Genomic DNA, 27,028 nt, shown 5'->3' with positions numbered 1-27,028 from the left:
CCCAAAGATTCCTACATGCCCTTCCAGACTCCCACCAACTACCCAAAGGCATCAAAGAGTACAAAAATCGGTTAACTTTGCAAAAATCTGAAAGGTTTTGTCCAAAAATGATGCAGAAAAGCTAATCCATGCTTTTATCACTTCTAGATTAGACTACTGCAATGCTCTACTCTCCGGCTACCCGGATAAAGCACTAAATACATTTCATTTTGTGCTAAACACGGCTACTAGAATCTTGACTAGAACCCATAATGTTTTATCATATTACTCCAGTGCTAGCCTCTATACACTGGCTTCCTGTTAAGGCTAGGTCTGATTTCAACATTTTACTGATAACCTACACAAAGCATTGCTTGGACTTGCTCCAATCCATCTCTCTGGTTTGGTCCTGCCGTACATACCTACACGTACGCTACGGTCACAAGACACAGGCCTCCTAATTGTCCCTAGAATTTCTAAGCAAACAGCTGGAGGCAGGGCTTTCTCCTATAGAGCTCCATTTTTATGGAATGGTCTGCCTACCCATGTGAGAGACGCAGACTCGGTCTCAACCTTTAAGTCTTTATTGAAGACTCATCTCTTCAGTAGGTCCTATGATTGAGTGTAGTCTGGTCCAGGGGTGTGAAGGTGAACAGAAAGGCATTGCTGTCTCTGCCTGGCCGGTTCCCCTCTCTCCACTAGGATTCTCTGCCCCTGACCCTATTACAGGGGCTGAGTCACTGGTTTACTGGGACATGGAAGCCATGTCGTCCCTAGGAGGTGTGCGTCACTAGAGTCACTGGCGTGGTCTTCCTGTCCGGGTTGGTGCCCCCTCAGATTCGTGCCGTGGGGGAGATCTTCGTGGACTATACTCAGCCTTGTCTCAGGATGGTAAGTTGGTGGTTGAAGATATCCCTCTAGTGCTGTGGGGGCTGTGCTTTGGCAAAGTGGGTGGGGTTATATCCTGCCTGGTTGGCCCTGTCCGGGAGTATCATCGGACGGTGCCACAGTGTCTCCCAAGCCGTCCTGTCTCAGCCTCCAGTATTTATGCTGTCATAGCACACGACCACCTTGTCATGCTGCTGCTCCAGTTTCAACTGTTCTGCCTGTGGCTATGGAACCCTGACCTGTTCCCCGGACGTGCTACCTTGTCCCGGACCTGCTGTTTTCGACTCTCTCTCTCTACCGCACCTGCTGTCTCTAACTCTAAATGCTCAGCTATGAAAAGCCAACTGCCATTTACTCCTGAGGTGCTGACCTGTTCCTCCCTCGACAACCACTTTTGATTATTATTATTTTACGCTGCTGGTCATCTATGAACGTTTGAACATCCCAGCACAGCCAGAAGAGGACTGACCACCCCTCAAGGCCTGGTTCCTTTCTAGGTTTCTGCCTTTCTAGGGAGTTTTTCCTAGCCACTGTGCTTCTACATCTGCATTGCTTGCTGTTTTGGGTTTTAGGCTGGGTTTCTGCATAGCACTTTGTTACATCGGCTGATGTAAAAAGGGCTTCATAAATACATTTGATTGATAGGGGCGTCACTACAGACCCTGGTTCGATTCCAGGCTGTATCACAACCGGCTGTGATTAGGAGTCCCATACGCCGGCGCACAATTTGCCCAGCGTCGTCCGGGTTAGGGTTTGGCCCGAAGTAGGCCGTCATTGTAAATTAGGTTTTGTTCTTAACTGGACTTGCCTAGTTAAATAAAGGTTAAATACAAAGAAATACCTTTGGCATCATATCCAATGTCAGGCTAAGACCTTTTAATTTTACAGAAAATACCATCCGTCTGAGTGATAAAAGACCTTTATACCAATAATCGTATTTTTTTATATACATTGTCGCATACACTAATAGTCTTAATTCCTGATCAAATTTTGCCGAAACACTTTATGACCAAGATTATAGAACTGTTGCATTCTGCTGCACTATCCCAGTTCACCACTAGAGACATACAGGTATTCTATCCAGTGGTGTTCTGCTGCACTATCCCAGTTCACCACTAGAGACATACAGGTATTCTATCCAGTGGTGTTCTGCTGCACTATCCCAGTTCACCACTAGAGACACACAGGTATTCTATCCAGTGGTGTTCTGCTGCACTATCCCAGTTCACCACTAGAGACATACAGGTATTCTATCCTAGTAACTAGAAGAAGATCGATGTAGGAAAAGTGAGGAAGCGATACTACCATTCGCTGGACATTTTTTTGTTGTTGTATTCAATTAACTAGGTAGACCAAACCCAGCTGCTATAGAGATCAATAGTAATGGCATATTTTTGTAGGCACAAACTCCGCCATGGTTCGTTGGACAAATCCTTTGGGAAAATGATCTTACATCAACACTGAAAACAAGGTCTGTGGTAAACGCAGGTTTAAACCTTTTTCTGATATCAGCTAACATCACAGAATTGAAGCATTTGTACTGAAATTAAAAGCACCTGCTATAATGGTCATGTTAACTGATCTCAGAAAACGTAGAATCTCCTAAAAGGCAATTTATGCTTGACAGGAAAATATGATCGGTGCCATATGGATGGTGTGACGCGGACCAGTACACAATATTAATGTACAGTACGGCTTTTTCTCTCCTGTTAATCACCAACATTCTAATGTAAATGCAGTCCCGGATAAGCCTCAATCTGTGTCCGGGAAACTGGTCCCAAAAGAAAATACATTTCATCTCAGTAACCAATAGGTTACTTTTTGAGGTAGTGCAATCAGAGCAAACGCTGAATTACCTTGTAGTGGTCAGAGCCCAAATTGAGTTACATACCGCATCACTGTGCGCCTCATTGTGTAACAATTCGGGGCTCCAAATATCTCCTCATTGATATGATTGTGTTTATACAGGACCTACCGTCAACCAAACTTAACAGCTCTGCGAAATGATGAATGCCTTGATTTATGCAGAGGCCATATCACCGTAAGGAAACAATGCAATCAGATTGACCATGCCGCGCCTAGAAGCCTGTTAACCTCAGCCCTTGTTCCCAGAATCCTATTCTTTCCAACATAGGAATGGTTGAACCAGGGGCGAAAATCTGATATCCACTTTGGAGGGGACAATTACATGAAATTTTCTCAAGAGCAATTTCTGAGGGGGACACCAAAAGTAGTGCTGTAACACATAGCCTACATTGTAATATGGTAAATGTATATTGAGGAACCAAAGAAATAAGGTGTTTGCCGTACTCCTAACTACCGGTACCCAAAACTACACAACTAATCACAACAGCAATACCATTGCCTTTAACAAATCTTAGTTCAGTCACCAGTTTAAGTTGAGAGTGGCATTTTCCAATTATGTTCCTATTTTACAAGTAAAAAAAATTGAGAACCTTTCATAATGTTGCCAAACAAAGACTCAACAAACTTACCTGAGACTCCCTGTCTCTGCCAGTCTGTCCCTGCATATCTGTCCACAACTCTGCTGTCTGTGTGCCATCTGTTGCCTGCTCTGCCTAATGACATCATTGTGAAACATTTCCATTAGAATTTCATTTCTTTCTTATGAACATTTTATCAACTAGTCTTTGAGATATTAGGCTACTTATTTCATTTCTTTCTTATGAACATTTTATCAACTAGTCTTTGAGATATTAGGGTTCTTACTATGCGTTTTGGTGTATTGAAAAATACTCTGATGTCCGTCTTTTATTTTTCTGCCATTTTTCTACCTGGCTGGCTGGCTGGCTACACACACACAGTGTGTAGGTTATTTACAGTGGGAGATGGGCTTCTATCATCTTCAATCATTCTATATGGGCTTCGATCTAAAAGGTAGCTAGCAAATGTGAAACGGATTAAAATGACAAGAGTTGACAGCTGTATGAGTTCACCATTTACACAACATATGCTGCAACCTTTTGTAATTTTAATAGTTTGTTTCATATTGGCTGGCTTCCAACAATAGCTGAATTTGCAAAGCTAGCGCGCACCAATTCAGTTTCAGTGGCGTTTGCTATAATCTTTGCTACCCGGGTTAAATAAAGGTGAAATAAAATAAATAAATAAAAGTTCCCTTGCAACCATTTAGCTTTTGCAACGAGACCATTAAATATATTTAAGACAATGGTAGATGAGAGTGTAGTTCTGTTCAGTTTGGACTTCAGTTTATCGCTAACCTTATCACAGGGACTTTGAAGCACTAACTTACATCATCTGCATGCTGATTCCATCTTTGACGACGCCACATAAATGGAATAGGTACTAGCTAGCTTAATAGTTAATATTTGCGCGCTAGCTCTGCATATTCAGCTAGTGTGTGTGCGCGATTGACTGGATTAGCCTCACGTCAGTTACGTAGCAAGCTAAGGAACTGGCAGTGGATCAAACCATTGTGAGGCAAAGGGCGGGGGGGGGTCGCAATCTTTTGAAACTTAAAAACGCGCTATTAAGTGTCTATAATCAGCACAATTGCTTTCATTGCGTATTATTAATATTATTTAAATTACATAGTTATGTTTCAGTGATATATTGGGGGGACAAATCATATTTTTCCCAGGATGGGGGGGGGGTCGTGTCCCCCCCGAGATTTCCGCCCCTGGGTTGAACGAACCAGAGGTAACTCATTTCGGGGTTTTGGGACAACAAGCTGGCAAACTGTTGCATTGATGTTCATGCGATACACCCAGTAAAATATACCGGAATTTACTTTCACCCCATTGTAAAAGGGCCTGAGTGAACGCTTTATTTATCCACCATCTTTAGCGGTACTGACAGCAACGTCAACTGAGTTTATTCCATAGATTATTAAACTGTCCCATCGTGTCGTTAAAGCCCACTACATGACTAAACATGCTGCTCAAAATAACATCCATTCAGAAATAAGTGGCTTTAAATAATTGAAGTCAGTTAACTTTCTATAGCCAGTGAAATGTCAACGTTACTTCTGCATGTTTACATCCACCTAAAATAACTACATAATGATATGAGATGACAGGAAATGTCACATTGTTCAGTGTTGAATTCAGAACACCACATGGTTCATTCATAATGGCCAAATTCACCAAGTCTGATTTACTACCACCAATAAAGAAAAATAGGACAAGCATTAATTTGTAGATTTATTTATACATCAAAACAGTCACAGGGTTGAATTGACTTGGCCTGGTTCTCCCCAGTTCCAACGAGACGTCCCACTTCCTTGCTGACCAAACAGGAGTGCAAGAGGGCTTGCCGGTGTACAACAGGAGAGCTAGAGGGAAAATAGTGTGAGAATTAAACCCTGGTGATACTGTAGGGACTAATACACAAGGTATGAGATGACTTGATCAGAGCGTAACCAATCAGACTGGGGCGGTAATGATGACTCATCAGGTCAGTGTCTAACAAACTGCATGGGTCAGAGTGATGATCCAAGAGGAACATTCAACAGGTCATTAACAACATCTTCCTAGTATTGATCTGCACCCGTTTCCATTATAATACATATACAGTCGTGGCCAAAAGTTGAGAATGACACAAATATACATTTTCACAAAGTCTGCTGCCTCAGTTTGTATGATGGCAATTTGCATATACTCCAGAATGTTATGAAGAGTGATCAGATGAATTGCAAAGTCCCTCTTTGCCATGCAAATGAACCCAATCCCCCAAAAACATTTCCACTGCATTTCAGCCCTGCCACAAAAGTACCAGCTGACATCATGTCAGTGATTCTCTCGTTAACACAGGTGTGAGTGTTGACGAGGACAAGGCTGGAGATCACTCTGTCATGCTGATTGAGTTCGAATAAGAGACTGGAAGCTTCAAAAGGAGGGTGGTGCTTGGAATCATTGTTCTTCCTCTGTCAACCATGGTTACCTGCAAGGAAACGCGTGCTGTCATCATTGCTTTGCACAAAAAGGGCTTCACAGGCAAGGATATTGCTGCCAGTAAAATTGCACCTAAATCAACCATTTATCAGATCATCAAGAACTTCAAGAGAGCAGTTCAATTGTTGTGAAGAAGGCTTCAGGGCACCCAAGAAAGTCCAGCAAGTGCGGGATCGGGGCACCACCAGTACAGAGCTTGCTCAGGAATGGCAGTAGGCAGGTGTGAGTGCATCTGTACGCACAGAGAGGCGAAGACTTTTGGAGGATGGTCTGGTGTCAAGAAGGGCAGCAAAGAAGCCACTTCCTCCAGGAAAAACATCAGTGACAGACTGATTTTCTGCAAAAGGTACAGGCATTGGACTGCTGAGGACTGGGGTAAAGTCATTTTCTCTGATTAAATGGGGCATCTGGAAAAAAGCTTGTCCAGAGAAGACAAGGTGAGCGCTACCATCAGTCCTGTGTCATGCCAACAGTAAAGCATCCTGAGACCATTCATGTGTAGGGTTGCTTCTCAGCCAAGGGAGTGGGCTCACTCACAATTTTGCCTAAGAACACAGCCATGAATAAAGAATGGTACCAACACATCCTCCGAGAGCAACTTCTCCCAACTATCCAGGAACAGTTTGGTGACGAACAATGCTTTTTCCAGCATGATGGAGCACCTTGCCATGAGGCAAAAGGGATAACTAAGTGGCTCGGGGAACAAAACATCAATATTTTGGGTCCATGCCAGGAAACTCCCCAGACCTTAATCCCATTGAGAACTTGTGGTCAATCCTCAAGAGGCGGGTGGACAAACAAAACGCCACAAATTCTGAGAAACTCCAAGCATTGATTATGCAAGAATGGGCTGCCATCAGTCAGGATGTGGCCCAGAAGTTAATTGACAGCATGCCAGGGTGGATTGCAGAGGTCTTGAAAAAGAATGGTCAACACTGCAAATATTGACTCTTTGCATCACTTTACTTCATGTAATTGTTAATAAAAGCCTTTGACACTTATGAAATGCTTGTAATTATACTTCAGTATTCCATAGTAACATGTGACAAATATCTAAAGACACTGAAGCAGCAAACTTTGTGCAAATTCATATGTGTCATTCTCAAAACTTTTGGCCACGACTGTACACTGAGTGGACTAAACATTAAGAACACGTGCTTTTGCCATGACAAGCTGACCTGATTTAAGATTTAAGTGCTTTTGAATGGGGTATGGCAGGCACACCGGTTTATCTCAACTGAAACACTGCTGGGTTTGTCAAGTGCACCAGTTTCTCATGTGTATCAACACTGGTCCACCACCCAAAGGACATCCAGCTAAACGAAGCCTTATATCTGAGACCCCAGAACCAGGATTGTGAAACACTGCTCTATAGTATAGATCAGTTCAGTAACCAATCAGTCAGCTGAACATCAGACTGGGGCGGTAACAGGAAATCATCACTTCCACTAACCAACCAGCAGATGGCACCATTATTCCTGTCACATATATTGTTCAGTTTGTCCCCTGGCATCCCAACATGATCTGCCCAGCTGGGAAGAGTAATGTCCCCTAGTGACCAGCTCCAATTTCCTCCTGAACTATCTTTAAATGGAAAACCATCCAAAACAACAATTATGCAGTCTTAATACATTTTTCCCACAATGCCACAATGCTAGAATGGCTAATGCCTCATGTTGCACCTTGCGTTCAGCCAGGAGTGGACAGACTGCTGCAACCTTATGGGCTGAACATCAGGAAGTAGCATAGAATGCAATAGCTTAAATTACACACACATTTGACTTCATTCACTGTCACAGCAAAGAGCTTCCTTCTAGTGGCCAGTCTGGTACAACAGTCAGGACCTGGAAGGAGATTTTCTACCTATATTAATGTGACAAACAGCAGTACAGCAAAGTAGCCCCATCTCTATAGATCAGTTCAGTAACCAATCAGTCAGCTGAACATCAGACTGGGGCGGTAACAGGAAATCATCACTTCTACATTATAAAGGACAGAAGTTAAGTGGATCATACACACCTTGAGGTAGTTCAGTAACAGGCATCTTCTAGTGACCAGTCTGGTACCACCATCAGGACCTGAAGGAGAGGAGGCTAAATAAACATGCTGAACAGCAGGACATTAAAGACTGCTTCATTGGCTGATAGATCAGACGGGTAACCAATCAGCTGGGGAGGTAACACAACTATCTGAAAGACAACTGATCCTAGACCAGCACTACCACCTGAGAGACTAAATATGGGAGTGCTGACAAGGGCCGTGTACTACATCAGGACACTAGTTATTTGGAAGTCAGTATTCTAACTTCAATCCTGCTTAAACTGTATTGATGGTACTGCAAGAAAATACACTGCTCAAGAAAATAATGCTGACAAAAATCACACAAAAATAATCAATGGAAATCCAATTTATCAACCCATGGAGATCTGGATTTGGAGTCACACTCAAAATTAAAGTGGAAAACCACACTACAGGCTGATCCAACTTTGATGTAATATCCTTAAAACAAGTCAAAATGAGGCTCAGTAGTGTGTGTGGCCTCCACGTGCCTGTATGACCTCCCTACAACGCCTGGGCATGCTCCTGATGAGGTGGCGGATGGTCTCCTGAGGGATCTCCTCCCAGACCTGGACTAAAGCATCCGCCAACTCCTGGACAGTCTGTGGTGCAACGTGGCGTTGATGGATGGAGCGAGACATGATGTGCTCAATTGGATTCAGGTCTGGGGAACAGGTGGGCCAGTCCATAGCATCAATGCCTTCCTCTTGCAGGAACTGCTGACACACTCCAGCCACATGACATTTTACATTTTAGTTATTTAGCAGACGCTCTTATCCAGAGCGACTTACAGTAGTGAATACATACATTTCATTTGATGCATTTTTTTTTTTTGTACTGGCCCCCCGTGGGAATCGAACCCACAACCCTGGTGTTGCACACACCATGCTGGCGTTGCAAACACCATGCTCTACCAACTGAGGCACAGGGATGCTAGACATGAGGTCTAGCATTGTCTTGCATTAGGAGGAACCCAGGGCCAACCGCACCAGCATATGGTCTCACATGGGGTCTGAGGATCTCATCTCGGTACCTAATGGCAGTCAGGCTAACTCTGGCGAGCACATGGAGGGCTGTGCGGCCCCCCAAAGAAATGCCACCCCACACCATGACTGACCCACCGCCAAACCGGTCATGCTGGAGGATGTTGCAGGCAGCAGAACGTTCTCCACGGCGTCTCCAGACTCTGTCACATGTGCTCAGTGTGAACCTGCTTTCATCTGTGAAGAGCACAGGGTGCCAGTGGCGAATTTGCCAATCTTGGTGTTCTCTGGCAAATGCCAAACGTCCTGCACGGTGTTAGGCTGTAAGCACAACCCCCACCTGTGGACGTCGGGCCCTCATACCACCCTCATGGAGTCTGTTTCTGACCGTTTGAGCAGACACATGCACATTTGTGGCCTGCTGGAGGTCATTTTGCAGGGCTCTGGCAGTGCTCCTCCTGCTCCTCCTTGCACAAAGGCGGAGGTAGCGGTCCTGCTGCTGGGTTGTTGCCCTCCTATGGCCTCCTCCACATCTCCTGATGTACTGGCCTGTCTCCTGGTAGCGCCTCCATGCTCTGGGCACTACGCTGACAGACACAGCAAACCTTCTTGCCACAGCTCGCATTGATGTGCCATCCTGGATGAGCTGCACTACCTGAGCCACTTGTGTGGGTTGTAGACTCCGTCTCATGCTACCACTAGAGTGAAAGCACCGCCAGCATTCAAAAGTGACCAAAACATCAGCCAGGAAGCATAGGAACTGAGAAGTGGTCTGTGGTCTCCACCTGCAGAACCACTCCTTTATTGGGGGTGTCTTGCTTATTGCCTATAATTTCCACCTGTTGTCTATTCCATTTGCACAACAGCATGTGAAATTTATTGTCAATCAGTGTTGCTTCCTAAGTGGACAGTTTGATTTCACAGAAGTGTGATTGAGTGTGTTGTTTAAGTGTTCCCTTTATTTTTTTGAGCAGGGTATAAATAACCTGACTACATTCTGAGCGGCCCATCCACCCCATTGATTTGTGCTGCTACTAGCATTTCATGAATAATTCTGCATCTACTTCTTGATCTTAAATCTAATGGCAGCCATTTTGGATCAACAATGCAGAGCCAACAGCCATTTTGGATCAACAATGCATAGCCAAATGATATTTTGTGTGAGTCTCTGGTCCCATCAGACAGTTGGTAACCCCAACGAGCTGTCCCCTTGTTGCCCTGGCAACGCCAGTGGGTCCACCTTTGCAGGTTCTGTCGTCGACGCAGGGCGTAAGACGCGTGCAGGTGTCATCACCAGGAGCCAGAGTCACCATGACTACCAAACATCAACTGTTCACCCTTGTTTGCAGTGAGTATTAACACTAGACTGGTTATAGCTTGTGGCTAAGGCAGAGGCTCTGGTTAAGATACAATGACTAGATTAATTTCACATGACAGTTACCAAACGTACTCATTAACCAAAACTCACCAGTCTAGTTGGCATCACGGCTCCCTGTTCAGCCACATACAGAGGAAACCTAAGACAAAAGCTTCAAGATAATCTCTGGGTGGGGACCAGATACCAGGCAGGCACAAGGAGGGGGTTAGACATAACATATGTAGCCTTTATGACAGGGTTACGTAGCCCTCTGCTGAAGTCAGCTATTCCTTTTCTCAACAGGAGTTCAGACGAACGAGATTCCAAAGAGAATATTCATCATGTTCAGCAGAGGGACGGGATAGCTCAAACTGCAAACAAACTGTAAACAGCTAAACCTGCCAAGTAAAAAATGTTGTATAGAAATGTTTTGTACATAATAAAATAATATTTAAAAAGGAAATCAAACTTCACATTGAACTACCACTTTTAGGACATAGGTGAGAAGGGTGAGAATGTATTTACATTTTAGTCATTTAGCAGACGCTCTTATCCAGAGCGACTTACAGTAGTGAATACATACATTTCATGCATTTTTTTTTTTTTTTGCACTGCAGGAGAATATAACACCATAGTAAAAGATAACCAATGTTTTTTTTGTTTTTCTATATTTTTTGTTGTCCACAACAGGGTAACAATGTGTGTGCAAAGTTACATTCAAGAATGACAGAACTACATAATGTTTAGTATGAAGTTTCCCAGGTTTCCCTCACGAGTTTTCCCAAATGTACCCAAGTGGCCAAACTGGTCCATTTAAAAGTACATACCTATAGAGAACATACTAAAATGCTTTAATAATAAAACTAAGTTTACACACTCCCAGGAATGTCATACAGAATGGATCATTAGCATCCCTATATAAAAGTTACTAACAGGAGATAAGACGAGAACGCTGATCCAATGCCTCCCAAAACACAGAAGTGAAGTATTTAAGATAAACGGCCAAGTTAGCAGCCAACGCTGCTCTAATGTCAGAAGTGTACACACCACAAACAAAGGGAGAAAAAACATATTTACATTTAGAGTATTTAGAACACCCACAGTCCTCTACACCAGATTGAGCTGCTGATGCCAAGACCCATAGCAGTCTCTCTCTGTTGTAAAGCAGAGGGTAACAGCACAAGTAGTGCAGGTGATGGGAGATTTCTTGTGACACAGAGCACAACGAAGCCTCCCTACTGAGCCCTTTTGTCCCCGAGGCACATTCAGGTCTGCAGTGATGTATTTTGGAAGGTGAACATCACTGGAGGCAGGAGTAGAGGGGACAGAGGTAGAGGGGACAGAGGTAGAGGGGACAGAGGTAGAGGGGACAGAGGTAGAGGGGACAGAGGTAGAGGGGACAGAGGGTGCTGCAGTGGACTTTGTGCCGTAGTCAGCAAGCTCCTGGATGAGCAGCTCTCTGAAGGCTAGCTGTGTCATGGGGGTCTTTCCACAGATCCTAGCCATTTCCTTCTGGAGGATGAATGCATTCACCACAGCAATGTCGATGAAGTGATAGAACAATGTCTTGTACCATTTCATTGTCTTGTGGAGAACATTGTAGTAGCCAATCAGCGCATCAGACAGGTCCACACCTCCCATGCTCTTATTGTAATCCTTTACAGCAGCTGGAACGGGGACAGCTTTCTTGGTCCATGTCCCATTAGCGTCCTTCGCACGCCTGCCGATGTGATCGCCACTGTACGATTTGTGGATACTGGAGCACATGACCACCTCTCTGGCATCCATCCACTTTACAAAGAGCAGGTCATCTTTACGAATCCATCTCATGGTACCCCTTTCAGCCCTCTTAGGCATGTCGTTTACTTTTGTTTTGGGAAAACCCACTCCGTTGGGACGAATGGTTCCACAAGACCATACCTTCAGCTTCCTCAGGTCTGTAAACAGAGTAGGGCTTGTGTAAAAGTTATCCACAAACAGTTTGTAGCCCGTCCCCAGCAGTGGAAATTCCAATAATTTCATTACGGAATCATAACCAAGTCCCATACCGGTGGCTGAGATGGACTTCCCCTCATAAACAAAGAAATTCCAAGTGTAGGCACACGCAGAATCTGCCAAAACAAACAGTTTGTAACCCCATCTTGTTGGCTTGTTAGGCATATATTGTTTGATGCCAATTCTGGACTTTGAGGCTACCATTCTCTCATCTATGGACAGGTTCTGGGCAGGCTGAAAATGGGTCTTGCAGGCCTCAACAATGCTGGAGTAGAGAGGTTTGATTTTGCAGAGCCTGTCAAAGCTTGCTGTTCCCTTCTTCTTCTCATTATTGTCGTCAGCTTGTGGGTCACTGATATGAAGCGCCCGCGAGACAGTCAGAAACCTCTTACAAGACATGATAGTTGTGGGGAAAGGCAGTTGGTAGAGTCTTGAGCTTCTCCAGTAGTCCTTCAGGGTTTTCAACTTCACAACGCCCATATAAATGACCAGTGAGATGTAACAGTATAATTCTTGGACGGAAATGGGCTTCCATGTCTCTTTCTTGCCTGCTTGCTTCTTAGCCCCATACTTGTTGGTGTTAGACACAAGCAAATCAAGAACTGACAAGGAGAAAAACATCTGGAAAAGATGAAGGGGGCTGTACTTTCCAGTCATGTCCAGCTGAGGTCCTGGCTGCCTTTTAGGTCTAAATGTTGGTGGAAGTGGCTCCACATCATCCTCTAGCACAGTGCGCCAACGGTCCTCTCCCTCGGTTGAAGTTGCCGCTGGTACACTGGCCCTCCTCCGCTTCTGGTCTGGACTCATAACACCTCTAGATGGACGGGTGGGTGTGGAGCCAGAGACAGCAGCAGGGGTCAGACTGGAGGAACCACTTCCTATGTTTGAATCAGTGTGGGATGGACTTGAATGTGGTTTCTTTGGAGGTGGCTCCCACAGGTCATCAGAGTCTCTACATCTATTGAGGAGTAAAAAAATAAATAAAATGTTTAGAACTCAAGTTTCCTATTCCTTATTTCATTTAACCTTTATTTTAGCAGGGAGTGAGCACTGCGTCAATACATCAAATACACAGCACTCATCTATATTATATAGAGTATGGGGAACACAATCACTATAATGAAATATGTGGACCAACAGGCATTAAGACACTCAAAAACAACAGCATGTCATAGCCAACAGAAAACACACATAGGCTATGCTAATACATTATATGCCTCAGGTCTACATAGAAATATCTCAAATGAATATGCAACCATATAAACAACTGCATTAGCATGAGACGCAAAAAACTTTTACTTACTGATCTAAAAGTGGATCTTCTCCTTCCAAAAACATTTCTTCCTCACTGGAATCAAAACTGTACTCACTCATGGAGTCCTCATCCATCAGTTCTATGTCACTCTCCCAGTCCATTTCTGCAATGTTCTCATCCAAATGTGTAAACTTGGATGTAGCTTTTCCACTAGTAGTAGCCATGTTTTCTTTTTTTAGTTTTGACAAAAGTTTGTAGAAGAGAACGAACCGCTGCGTATCATTAACTACCGTGAGTCCTGTTTGCTTTCACCAGAGAATGAACACTGTTGCCCACAGCTCTAGCATGATGGTTGTTTGTAGTACAAAAGGTGTTCACATGCTGCTGGAAAGCCCAGCTCATTGGCTATCTAGCTAGATTGTTTTCAAATGATAGGTGGTCCTTGAACCAAGACTGTCAATCAAGTGAACACCGCTGGTCTAATTGGTGCCTAACGATGTTTTACCTTCATTAGGCTAAATGACGTGTTGTGTAGCCAATATGTCAGAGGTGAATGTATCAAACAAGTAGCATTGATAAGCGTTTTGTTGTTGTGCACTATCCCCAAACAATAGCATGGTATTTTGTCCCGCTGGAATAGCTACTGTAAATTAGATACTGCGGTTAGATTAACAAATATTTAAGCTTTGACGATATAAGACATGTCGATGTCCCGGAAAGTTGGCTGTTGTTTAGAATGCCTTTCTAGTCACATATTTAGCAGCAGCTGTCCAGATTTCAGGACACTGATCCTGTAGAGGTTTAAAAGCAGCCCAGAACAGCCATCTTGTTTCAGGACAGTCAACTGTAAAACAAAACAAAAAGAGGACATTTAACTAGACAACTATGCAGGGTGTCAGGTCATTTAACATCAACAGGAATTCAGACAAACGAGATTCCAAAAGGTTTATCATGTGGTTGCAGAGAACGATTGTTATTCTGGGAAACACCTCCCTTTCTAGTGCACTACTTCTGACTAGGACCCTTAAAGCTCTGGTCAAAAGTAGTGCACTATGGAAGGCACCATTTGGGACAGTTTTAGAACCACAACTTACCAGTATGTTGGAGTCCACGCTGCAATTCCACTGACCACAGCACTCAAACCCTGGAGAATGAAAGGAAAATATTTTATTAGTCTGATGATTGAGAAATCGATGACTAACTGCTGCATTATATACACTTACTCATATTTTCACAAAGCACATCAGTCTCGTGGTCTGGAATCAGGTATTCTATAGAAGGAATCACAAAATAATGTTAGTTACAGTTTGGATTCTTTGAGAAGATAGAAGGTTCTTGAATAGAGCCCATCAGAACATACAGTACCAGTCAAAAGTTGACACACCTACTCATTCAAGGGTTTTTCTTTATTTTCACTATTTTCTATATTGTACAATAATAGTGAAGACCTCAAAAACTACGAACAGATATGGAATCATGTAGTAACCAAAATGACATATTTTGAAATCACACATATGACATGTCATAGATCAACCAAAAACATTGAGCATGATCATTATTCTGGCAAAGAGAAGACCTCTCTCATGTAGACTGATAGATACATGAACTGTCTAATTCCAAAAGACAGGAACGTAAAACGGAGGTCAAACACAAAAAAAAAGAGACTGGCATAGGTCATAACGGTAAAATGAAATGAACCTCTCTGGGATATGTGGGACGCTAGGGCGCCAAATTCAAACAACAGAAATCTCATAATTAAAATTCCTCAAACATACAAGTATTATACACCATTTTAAAGATAAAACTTCTTGTTAATCCAACCACAGTGTCCGATTTCAAAAAGTCTTTACGGCGAAAGCAAACCATGCCATTATCTGAGGACAGCACCCCAGCAAACATACACATGAAAATCATAATTCAACCCGCCAGGCACAACACGAAAGTCAGAAATAACATATCATGCATGCCTTACCTTTGAAGATCTTCTTCTGTTGGCACTCCAATATATCCATTAAATATCACAAATCGTCCTTTTGTTCGATAAATTCTGTCGTTATATATGTCCAAAATGTCCATTTATTTGGCGCGTATGATTCAGAAAATACACCGGTTCCAACTCGCGCAATATGACTACAAAATATCTCATAAGTTACCTGTAATCTTTGTCCAAACATGTCAAACAACTTTCCTAATACAACTTCAGGTATTTTTTAATGTAAATAATCGATCAAATTTAAGACGGGATAAACTGCGTTCAATACCGGAGGAAAACAAAGTGGAGCGTGCTTTTCAGGTCACGCGCCTCTATCAAACAGTACACTTCACTCTACCCTCGTTCTGGACAGCCCTACTTCTTCATTACACAAAGGAAAAACATCAACCAATTTCTAAAGACTGTTGACATCCAGTGAAAGCGATATGAACTGCAAGCAACTGCCTTAGAATTCTAGATTCCCAATGAAAACCCATTGAAAAGAGAGTGACCTAGAAAACAAAAATCCGGTTATACTCACAGACATCATTCAAACAGTTTTAGAAACTTCAAGAGTGTTTTCTATCCAAATCTACCATATTATATGAATATCCTAGCTTCTGGGCCTGAGAAACAGGCAGTTTACTTTAGGCACACTTTTCATCCGGACGTGAAAATACCGCCCCCTATCCCAAAGAACTGAATAACACTTTGGGTTGCGCCCGTCACGCATGGCCTAAACACACCTGGTGTGGTCTATATTGACCCACTATTGTTGTTAGAGTGAAAACTAAAACAAAAAATCTATAAATAAATAAATAAACACACACACACACACACACACACACGTTTATCCGTACTATAACCATAATACAGAATTATATGTTTGGACTATAATCTTGCTTAATCTAGTACAATAATAATGTCAACTGTAAACCCGAAAGATAAATTATAGGCAGCATTCGTAGCATAAACACTCAATGAGACTGTGGGGAGTTCTATCACCCTGGATAAAAATGTTACTCCATCCATGATGGACCACCGACACCATGCAGATCTTCCATAGCCTACCACGCTACTCAATTTGTTCAGCCTCATTGACATACTTCTTTGTCTCCTTTGGGTCTGTGAAACGACGTAGTGATCCTCTCACAGTAACCCAGAACACGGCAGAATATTGTAACGAGTATTTCAGTCCCCGTTTCTTGCATTTATATGCCTCACCTCCGTGAACGCATTTCTCTTGTCTTGAAAATCCTTGGAAATTTCTGGGAAAAACTCCACCTTTGTCCCTTTCCAATGAAAAGTCCTAAGCTCGTTTGCTCTGAGCTGGACCTTCTCACTGTATGGTAAGAATTTCACCAGGATAGGCCGGCGGTTGCGTGGGGCTGGTCCTGGGCGCAGCGTCGTCGGTATCCGATGTGTTCTTTCGATGGCCATGATGTTAACATCCTTCGGTGTGTTATCAAATACATTGTGTAAAATGTCTAACACAATCTTCCGTATTTATGTGGATTTCGGGAACCCCTTTGATACGAAGTGTGTTTCTTCGACTGTAATTTTCGATCACAGTCTCCATTTTTTCAACAGTGTCGTTTAGGCGGTTGTTCTTGTCCTCCAAGGTTTATATCCTCTCTTCTGCGTTTGTAACTTGGTTGTCGAGCGTGTCCACTGTATGTTTTGTTTCTGCCACATCGTTGCCCACTTTAGCAATTTTCTCTTTGAGATTTTTGTTCATTTTGCAAATCTCATTTAGAACTGGGTCATCAGGCTGTTCTACGCCATTTTCCTCGCTAACAGCAGCTGCAGGTGTTTTTTTTCAATTGTATGTGTCTGCTTTTGTGCGTTCCTAAGTCGTTTTTCAAATGTATCCAATAATTTGGACAATTAGTTAAAATGTGTATCTAGGCGTTGAATAATTACTTAGAATATAGTTGGAGCTACACTGACTCTTTAGTTATCTGCTGCTCCTCGTCACATCGTCGCTGGAAGTCAGCCATGTGCTTCTTGTCACTAACAACCACATCATCAACATTAAGGGACATGGGCAGCTGTGAGGAGGATTTATTCTCCAGATCTTTAAAAATGTTTTCCAGAACTTCTTGGGGTTAGACCCACAGAGAGAGAACTATTCCTTAAACTAACTTTGGCCTTCCGGAGAGCCTGAGTACACTTCTTTCTCATTTGCCTGAACGAGAGCCAGTACGCGTATGCCGAGCCTTTCGCCAAATGCAATTCTTGAGGTGGTGTAACTCTGCAAGATCAGTGGAACCAGGGGCTGAACCTGTTTTTAATTCTCATTTTCTTTATGGGGGCGTGTTTGTTAACATGTGAAAATGTCTTAGACGGGATCAAGCTGATTCTATGTCAATATACAGAGGCCAGTTCATGTAGGAAGGCTTGCTCATTAAAGTTTTTTAGCAAGTGTCTATGACAAATCAGGACAGGTCGTTTCACTGAGCAGCCATTATGAACACAGGCTGTAAAACAGTGATCACTAAGGTCAATACAGAAAACACCAGACTGATACCTATCAGGATTATTTGTGAGGATAAAAATCAAGGAGAGTAGCCTTTTCTGGGTGTTTGGAGTCATACCTTGTGGGACTGGTAATCTGAGAAAGATTTAGCGAGTCTCATTGCTTTAGGACTTGGTCAGGTGGTTTAAGCATGTCCCAGTTTAGGTCACCTAGCAGGACAAAGTCAGACTTAGTGTAAGGGGCCAGGAGAGAGCTTAGGGCAGGTAGGGTACAGGCCGGTGCTGATGGAGGACGATAGCACCCATCAACAGTCAACAAAGAGCTTTTGAAAGATTAATGCTTAAAACCATCAAATCAAATTGTTTGGGGACAGACTTGGTGGAGACAACCGAGCACTGAAGGTGATCCTTGGTAAAGATTGCCACTCCACTTCCTTCGGAAGATCTGTCTTGCCGAAAAAGGTTATAACCAGAAAGGTTAACATCAGTATTCAAAACACTCTTCCTTAACCACGTCTCAGTAATGACCAACACATCTGGATTGGAGCTGTGAACCCACACTTTCAATTGATCCATTCTCAGCCCTTCACCTTAAAGGGATACTTCAGACCCTTCATATACTTCCCAAGTCAGTGGATACAATTTCTGTGTCCAGTATGAGAGAAGTTAACCTGTTGGTGACCCCTTACCATTCTCATCCCCTTAACGGGATTGATTTTGACAACAGCCAGTGGAAAATCAGACCGCCAAATTTAAAAACAGCTAAAATCTCATAATTCCATTTTCTCAAACAATCAACTATTTTACACCATTTTAAAGATAAACTTCTCGTTAATCTAACCACATTGTCCGATTTCAAAAAGGCTTTACGGCGAAAGCATAAAATTAGATTATGTTAGGACATAAACTTCACAAGAAACACCACACAGCCATTTTCCAAGCAACTAGATGCATCACAAAAACCCAAAACACAGCTAAATGAAGCACTAACCTTTGACGATCTTCATCAGATGACACTCCTAGGACATTATGTTACACAATACATGTATGTTTTGCTAGATAAAGTTCATATTTATATCCAAAAACAGCATTTTACATTGGCGCGTAATGTTGAGAAATATTTTCCCTCCAAACCTTACGGTGAATGAGCACAATGAGCACACATTGTGCGTAAATTCTCATCGTAAACATTGATCAATATAGAAGTGTTATGCACAGAATTATAGATACACTTCTCCTAAATGTAATCGCTTTGTCAGATTTCAAAAAAGGTTCACGGCGAAAGCACAATTTGCAATAATCTGAGTACAGCCCAGATGACACAAACAACAAGCAAACAGAAACCCGCCATCTTGGAGTCAATAAAACTAAGAAATGACATTATAAATATTCACTTACCTTTGATTATCTTCATCAGAAGGCACTCCCAGGATTCCCAGCTCCACAATAAATGTTCGATAAAGTTCATATTTATTTCCAAATAATCAATTTTGTTCGCGCGTTAGGTTCACTATCCAAATCCACTACGCGCGTGCTTACTTAGTCCAGACGAAAAGTCAAAAAAGTTATACTACAGTTTGTATTAACATGTCAAACAATGTATAGAATCAATCTTTAGGTTGTTTTTAATCATATACCTTGAATAAAATTCCAACCGGACCTATCCGTTCTCTTCAGGAGTGAATATGAACTCAGCTCGCTCCCAAGTCATTGCGCGTGACTTGAGCCCATGCCTTATAATGGGACACCAGTTTACCACAGCTGGTATTCCCTTCAAATTCAAATTCATTCATTAGAATCTTCAAACACCGTTCTAAAGACTGCTGACATGTAGTGGAAGCTTTAGGAAGTGCAAAATGAACCCTAAGTCACTGTATACTTCCCACTTCCTGCTTGACTTTTTCTCAGGTTTTTTGCCTGCCATATGAGTTCTGTTATACTCATAGACACCATTCAAACAGTTCTAGAAACTTCAGAGTGTTTTCTATCCAAATCTACTAATAATATGCATATTATAGTTTCTGGGACAGAGTAGTAACCTGTTTAAATTGTGTACGTTTTTCATCCGGCTGTGAAAATACTTCCCCCTAGCCCTAAGAGGTTTTAAAGGTAGTTTTGTAAGTGAATGCTAACTAGCGTTAGCGCAGCTATGAAGTATATGGTTACAAATATATCCATGACTTTATCGGACTTTCCTTTCTGGGGAGGTTCCCATTGCTTGGAAGGCAACCACAGTTTGTCTTTTTTTTTTTTAAAGGGGGAGATCAAGCTGATCCTAACTGTTATAGGCCTATTTCTATTATACAGTCTTATACTCAGCTGGCCCCTCCCCAGATGTTGTGTTAAATGCTCTACAACAAAGCTTTCTTAGTGTCCAACAAGCTTTCTCTGCCCTTAACCTTGTTCTGAACACCAACAAAACAAAGGTCATGTGGTTCGGTAAGAAGAGTGCCCCTCTCCCCACAGGTGTGATTACTACCTCTGAGGGTTTAGAGTTTGAGGTAGTCACCTCATACAAGTACTTGGGAGTATGGCTCGTCAGTACACTGTCCTTCTCTCAGCACATATCAAAGCTGCAGGCTAAAGTTAAATCTAGACTTGGTTTCCTCTACCGTAATCGTTCCTCTTTCACCCCAGCTGCCAAACTAACCCTGATTCAGATGACCATCCTACCCATGCTAGATTATGGAGACATCATTTATAGACCGGCAGGTAAGGGTGCTCTCGAGCGGCTAGATGTTCGTTACCATTCAGCCATCAGATTTGCCACTGATGCTCTTTATATGACACATCACTGCACTCTATACTCCTCTGTAAACTGGTCATCTCTGTATACCCATCACAAAACCCACTGGTTGATGCTTATTTATAAAAACCCTCTTGGGGGGGGGGGGGGGGGCGCTATCTGAGATATCAACTGCAGCCCTCATCCTCCACATACAACACCCGTTCTGCCAGTCACATTCTGTTAAAGGTTCCCAAAGCAAACATCCCTTAGTCACTCCTCTTTTCAGTTCGCTGCAGCTAGCGACTGGAACGAGATACCACAAACTGGACCGTTTTATCTCAATCTCTTCATTCAAAGACTCAATCATGGACACTCTTACTGACAGTTGTGGCTGCTTTGTGTAATGTATGGTTGTCTCTACCTTCTTGCTGTTGTCTGTGCCCAATAATGTTTGTACAATTTTTTTTGTTGCTACCATGTTGTGTTGCCATGTTTTGCTGCCGTGCCATGTTGTCATCTTAGTTCTCTCTTTATGTAGTGTTGTGTGTTTTGTCCTATATTTATATTGTATTTATTTTTTATCCCAGGCCCCTGTCCCCGCAGGATGGCTTTTGGTAGGCCGTCATTGTAAATAAGAATTTGTTCTTAACTGACTTGCCTAGTTAAATAAAGGTTAAATGAAATAAATTTAAAAAGCAGGACACAGCCAATGTTCCTGGTGGTAAGTCAATGCACACACAGGTCAATGTCTTCTGGACTTCCCTGGTATCTGTCCTGCATTTCTGTTGACCAGGGGGAAAGTTAGGAAGGTCCATTTATGAACAGACAACACGCAGGCATATAAAACCCGACATCGGTAGCGTCGCTAAAGGAACCTTATTTCCAATACAGTGAACTACTTTTGACCAGATCAACGTTAATCAGTAGTAAACTATTGAGAATAAGGTGCCATTAGCGCAGCAACGACAGTCGAATCAGGGGCCAAATGCTACTCAGAATCTGGTAAAGAAGTTTCTTCTTCAAAGGCTGATTCGGTAAGAGAGAGTTCATTTTATCATCACCGTAGCACAGACCTCTTAACGTTGGGTTTATAAACGACTGATGGTCCGGTCTCACCTAACTGGCAAGCTAGCATACTAGCTAACATGACACGTGGTTAGCTAATTGCTAACTAAAACCACCAAGCTAGCAAACTAACGTTCGCTTGCATCATTTTAGTACTGCAGAATGTCATTATACCACAGGTGGGTCTAATCCCGATTGGTTAAAACCGCATTCCAGCCTGTGTCTATTCCCCAAGTCACCACTGGCTAAATCTATGATGTTAAAATGCCTATTTACTCTGACTGTGCAAACCCGTCTCAGCCCAAGCAGGGAAGCTATAAACTTAATCTCCACTATAAAAAAAAGCATCTAGACATTCTCACATTTATTTTATACTAACATTTAGTTTTCAACAGCAGCGATTTGTATAAACTTTACTGTCTGTCCAACATTTGCAACATTGTTTCAATATTCAAATTACATCTCCAGCTGTCCTATAGTAATGAAGTGTAGGGGTTGGGATGAGAGAGAGAGGACAGCCCATGTGCACACTGCCCACAAAATGAGGTGGAAACTGAGATGCACTTCTTAACCTCCTGCCAAATGTATGACCATATTAGAGACACATATTTCCCTCATATTTCCCACAGATCCACAAAGAATTTGAAAACAAACCCAATTTTGATAAACTCCCATATCTACTGGGTGAAATACACCTTGTGCCATCACAGCAGCAAGATTTGTGACCTGTTGCCAGTGGAGAACAAACACCATTGTAAATACAGCCCATATTTATGTTTATTTATTTTCCCTTTTGTACTTTATCTATTTTCACATCGTTACAACACTGTTTATAGACATAATATGACATTTGAAATGTCTCTATTCTTTTGGAACTTCTCTGAGTGTAATGTTTATTATCTACTTCACTTGCTTTGGTAATGTTCAATTGTTTCCCATGCCAATAAAGCCCTTGAATTGAGAGAGGTGTAAAAGTGTCAGTTCCGTCCTTCTCTTCGCCCCAACCCGGGCTCGAACCAGGGACACTTGCACACATCAACAACTGACACCCACCGAAGCATCGTTACCCATCGCGCCACAAAAGCCACTGCTCTTGCAACACAAGGGGAAACCCTACTTCAAGTCTCAGCGCGAGTGACGTCACTGATTGAAACGCTATTAGCGCGCACCACCGCTAACTAACGAGCCATTTCACATCGGTTACAGAGGCAGGCAGCGTTTCTCAGCCAGTCGAAATTATGAATCAGTCGGCATCATATTTATGGATATACAAAAATAAATGTCAATTGAAAAAAAATGTCCAACGAAACGAAGTGCGGCTAGTTTGCAGGCTAGCTCCTCTGAACAACAGTGTCCTAACGAAAGAGCACCTTTTCTATGCCAGATTTAATCGTGCCTCATTAGCTCATAAACTATTCGTAATTAGCTTGTATGACAATTGAACATTTAGAATGAACGACTGAGTCGCGTCCATAGACACAGAACAAATGACTGGGTCGCGTCCATAGACGCAGAACAGAGACTGACTGGGTCGCGTCCATAGACGCAGAACAGAGACCGACTGGGTCGCGTCAGATACAGAACAAAGACTGACTGGGTCGCGTCCATAGACACAGAACAGAGACTGACTGGGTCGCGTCCATAGACACAGAACAGAGACTGACTGGGTCGCGTCCATAGACACAGAACAGAGACTGACTGGGTCGCGTCCATAGACACAGAACAGAGACCGACTGGGTCGCATCAGATACAGAACAAAGACTGACTGGGTCGCGTCCATAGACAAAGAACAAAGACTGGCTGGGTCGCGTCTTTCGCAAACGAACGACCAGCCGGCTTGAGACTATATCTTGAGGAAGAATTAAATAACATGAATAAATTCAGCAAAATAACGTTAATGAAAATATGTCAATCATTATTTGAATATGTTGGTAAGTCGTTGTATAGAATGGATTACGCCCTCGAAGCCGGTGTTTGAAGGATGTATTGGAACGGTTTGCTGGCCCTCGACGAACAAAACCCGTGCCGAGGGCGTTATCGCTTAATTGTACCATAGCAGCAAAATGCTGATATTTCAGTAACATGCAGCTTACCGGAAAGGCACATTCTCCACCGAGTCGTCGGCATCTCGAAAGGAGAATAATGAAAACATTTACACATAAGGAGGAGTAAACCCACACATGAATGAAAATTAATGAATGACTAGATGTTGAGCTCTCTCTCTCTTCATACATATATATATAGATCTATATATATGTTGCTCTCTCTCTTCATATATATAGATATATATATAATCTCTTTCTGGCTAAGGTCCAAACACTTAAAAGACACCCTGTCCCCTCAGCCGTCAATTAAGTGGACACAACTGATGACGTCATGATTTTTAAAGAAGGAAGGAAGGAATGATTTTTAAATGGACCACCCTTGGCCGGAAATTCGTCACTAGTTCCTCCAGCGGTGATTGTGTTTTCAGCCACCGGTCGCTTGTTGGTGCTTTATGTGAGCTACGGGCAATTATGAGGGCAAGTCTACTTATATTAAATGTATAATTATTAATATACGCCTACTGTATGATAGCTAGCAAATTTATTAGATAACTAAAGTTAGCCTGCCTAGCTGGAACTTCTGAAGAAGGAAAATGTTTTATTTCTACAATTTCCACACAAACACACATTTACTTTTTTCGAGACGTGTATTAGTAGCACAATTTATAACTTATTTGCATTCGAGAGGAAGCTCCAAGATGGCAGCTTGAGCACACGCTTCCTACCGAGCTCTGCATACCAACTTTTGAAAGATAGTGAAAAGTGTATTATTTTGAACGACCAAATTAATACTTTGCTTGCTAAAAACAACAGGTTATTGATGATTTAAGATGATATTTTCCAAAATGTCACAGCGTGATGACAGAAAGAGAAATCTTATGGCTACCTCCTAAGCCTGCAATGCTCAGGCATAACCCAATGTCGTTACACAGGAGACAAATGCTTTGATTGACAACTGCCACAACTATACTGGCCTGACAGACTCTATGAGACTTACTGTGTCAGACGGAGGATTTTCCTTATTTGCCTATAACCCCAAGCAAACCTCCAGCTTCCAAGAAAGGCTCTCACACCCTGATCTGTTTCCACCCCTCCAGGTGTCGCTTATTTTCCCCAGTGTATTTATCCCTGTGTTTCCTGTCTCTCTGTGCCAGTTCATCTTGTATGTTTGTCAAATCAACCAGTGTGTTTTTTTTCCCCCATACTCCTTCTCCCCCCCCCCCTTCTCTTTGTTAGGCCTCCTGGTTTTGACCCTTGCCTGTTTTCTGGACTCCATTCCTTCCTGCCTGCCCTGACCTCGAGCCTGCCCGCCCTTCGGTACCTACTGGACTCTGACCTGGTTTTGACCTTTTGCCTGTACACAACATTCTCTTGCCTACCCCTTTTTGGATGAATAAACATCTAAGACTCCAGCCATCTGCCTCCTGTGTCTGCATCTGGGTGTCGTGCCCTTATAAAGGCATGTTTGAACTGGGCCGTGATGCTGCTGCCAATAATGTCATCGCATCAATGCGAGGTCCAATGCCATAGAGTAAATGGTCAGTGACAACGCAATGAAAATCCAGGGTTTAAAAAAAAACTGTTGACTTTGCATGCATGGAAATCAAGGATGTTAAGAAGTTCGCCCACATCGAAAAGCGTGTCGAAATGGAGGAGGGAAAGATGGACTTGTGCCAAAGAAGAATCGCGGAACTCGAAAGCTACTCCAGACGGTGGAATGTGAGACTGTATAGAGCTACCGAGGCAGATGTGGAGAACGTGCAGCAAGAGACCATCAAAGTCTACTAATCTAGCCTACCTCAGGAGAAGGCTAAGCTAGCAGATGCTACCGACAATGTACATCGTCTCGGCACGAGAAGGCAGTGTGACTCCAGGCCCAGAGGTGTCATTCTCCAGTTCACATCACGGATCTACAGGGACGCCACTTGGAAAGCAGCAAAGAAATATACCTTCCTACAGGACAACAACCTGCAGTTTGCTGAAGACCTCTCGAAAGCAGACAGAGAAAGGAAAGAGAAACTGTGGCCAGCTGTAGAAAAAGCACGAAAGCGGGTTACTTCATCGGAGGGCGCGCTTTCATCAACGGATCCAAACCTCAGTTGATCAACCTTCCTCCTTGAGGACTGGCCTGGTGGTCAACATAGGCTACCTAGATAGCTACCTCTGATGTGAGCAGATCCCAATCCCGTCTCCTGATGTAGTGTTGGTATGTAACTATTCAATTCAGTCACACCACCATGGTTAGTGTTGGTGTATAACTGTATATTAAATTCAGTCACACCACCATGGTTAGTGTTGGTGTATAACTGTATATTAAATTCAGTCACCCCACCATGGTTAGTGTTGGTGTATAATTATATATTAAATTCAGTCACCCCACCATGGTTAGTGTTGGTGTATAACTGTATATTAAATTCAGTCACCCCACCATGGTTAGTATTTGTGTATAACTGTATATTAAATTCAGTCACACCACCATGGTTAGTGTTTGTGTATAACTGTATATTAAATTCAGTCACCCCACCATGGTTAGTGTTGGTGTATAATTATATATTAAATTCAGTCACACCACCATGGTTAGTGTTGGTGTGTAACGGTTTGACTTCATGTCTTGAAAAGGTTTTAATTTCATCACTACAGAATAATACCATAAAATACAGTTTTCCAGGGAGTTCTAGAAACCAGTTGAAGGAAAACTCCATCCAAAAACATATTTTGGTATTTGTTTCATTAGTCCATTGTGACATAGTCCCAAAATGTTTTGCTTGTCAGCAATCAACTTCTCAAGATATGTAACTTTCAAAATACAGAAATCCCCATTTGATGCATTTAGCAAATACCAAAAGACCGTATTTGGGTGGAATGTTCCTTTAAGGAAAGCATGCACCAGTCAGGTGAAAGGTTATTTGGCACCATGTCCAATGTCAGACTAAGACCTTTTTAATGCCACAGAAAATACCATCCATCTGAGTTATAAAGATTATAGACTGTTGCATTCTGCTGCACTATCCCAGTTCACCACTAGAGACATACAGGTATTCTATCCAGTGGTGTTCTGCTGCACTATCCCAGTTCACCACTAGAGACATACAGGTATTCTATCCAGTGGTGTTCTGCTGCACTATCCCAGTTCACCACTAGAGACATACAGGTATTCTATCCAGTGGTGTTCTGCTGCACTATCAATCTGTGTCCGGTTCGAGGGTCAAAAGATCAAACACTGAATTACCTTGTAGTGGTCAGAGCCCAAATTGAGTTCCATACTGCCTCATTGTGTAACAATTCTGGGCT

The 27,028-nt window shown here is 42.7% G+C and overlaps 1 protein-coding gene, 1 long non-coding RNA gene and 4 other non-coding genes across 8 annotated transcripts in view; all 6 read right to left on the bottom strand.

Moving 5' to 3' along the window:
* Positions 1 to 5,038: 5,038 nt before the first annotated feature.
* LOC145861796 (uncharacterized) overlaps positions 5,039 to 27,028 on the bottom strand; it is a 29,991-nt gene continuing 8,001 nt past the window's right edge. For both annotated transcript variants that reach the window (XR_014381483.1, XR_014381492.1), the window contains one exon: positions 5,039 to 5,182. This is a non-coding gene — a long non-coding RNA (uncharacterized LOC145861796). The remainder of the gene's footprint in view (positions 5,183 to 27,028) is intronic.
* Positions 7,182 to 7,251, bottom strand: LOC145861867 (small nucleolar RNA SNORD31). The gene has a single exon (XR_014381553.1). It is a non-coding gene; the product is annotated as a small nucleolar RNA SNORD31 (small nucleolar RNA).
* LOC123728839 (small nucleolar RNA SNORD31) lies at positions 7,716 to 7,785 on the bottom strand. The gene has a single exon (XR_006760611.1). It is a non-coding gene; the product is annotated as a small nucleolar RNA SNORD31 (small nucleolar RNA).
* On the bottom strand, positions 10,015 to 10,141 carry LOC123728847 (small nucleolar RNA SNORD22). Its single transcript, XR_006760619.2, has one exon. It is a non-coding gene; the product is annotated as a small nucleolar RNA SNORD22 (small nucleolar RNA).
* Positions 10,475 to 10,546, bottom strand: LOC123728831 (small nucleolar RNA SNORD30). The gene has a single exon (XR_006760603.1). It is a non-coding gene; the product is annotated as a small nucleolar RNA SNORD30 (small nucleolar RNA).
* On the bottom strand, positions 11,030 to 23,932 carry LOC106578081 (piggyBac transposable element-derived protein 4). 2 transcript variants are annotated; one of them, XM_014156666.3, is made up of 5 exons: positions 23,786 to 23,932; positions 14,673 to 14,720; positions 14,544 to 14,593; positions 13,498 to 14,293; positions 11,030 to 13,152 (listed from the first exon to the last, which is right to left on the bottom strand). In XM_014156666.3, exons 4-5 carry the CDS (start codon positions 13,671 to 13,673, stop codon positions 11,307 to 11,309), a joined length of 2,022 nt encoding a protein of 673 aa, XP_014012141.3. In that variant the 5' UTR covers positions 13,674 to 14,293; positions 14,544 to 14,593; positions 14,673 to 14,720; positions 23,786 to 23,932; the 3' UTR covers positions 11,030 to 11,306. The 2 variants fall into 2 exon arrangements, with proteins under 2 accessions (XP_014012141.3, XP_082821444.1); XM_082965318.1 differs by lacking the exon at positions 23,786 to 23,932 and having other exon boundaries at positions 14,673 to 14,829.

This window comes from Salmo salar, chromosome 18 (genome assembly GCF_965601325.2).
Source record: "Salmo salar chromosome 18, fSalSal1, whole genome shotgun sequence".
Lineage (NCBI taxonomy): Eukaryota > Metazoa > Chordata > Actinopteri > Salmoniformes > Salmonidae > Salmo > Salmo salar.
The sequence above is the reverse complement of the archived record's forward strand: the minus strand, read 5'-3'. Positions and strand labels throughout refer to the sequence as shown.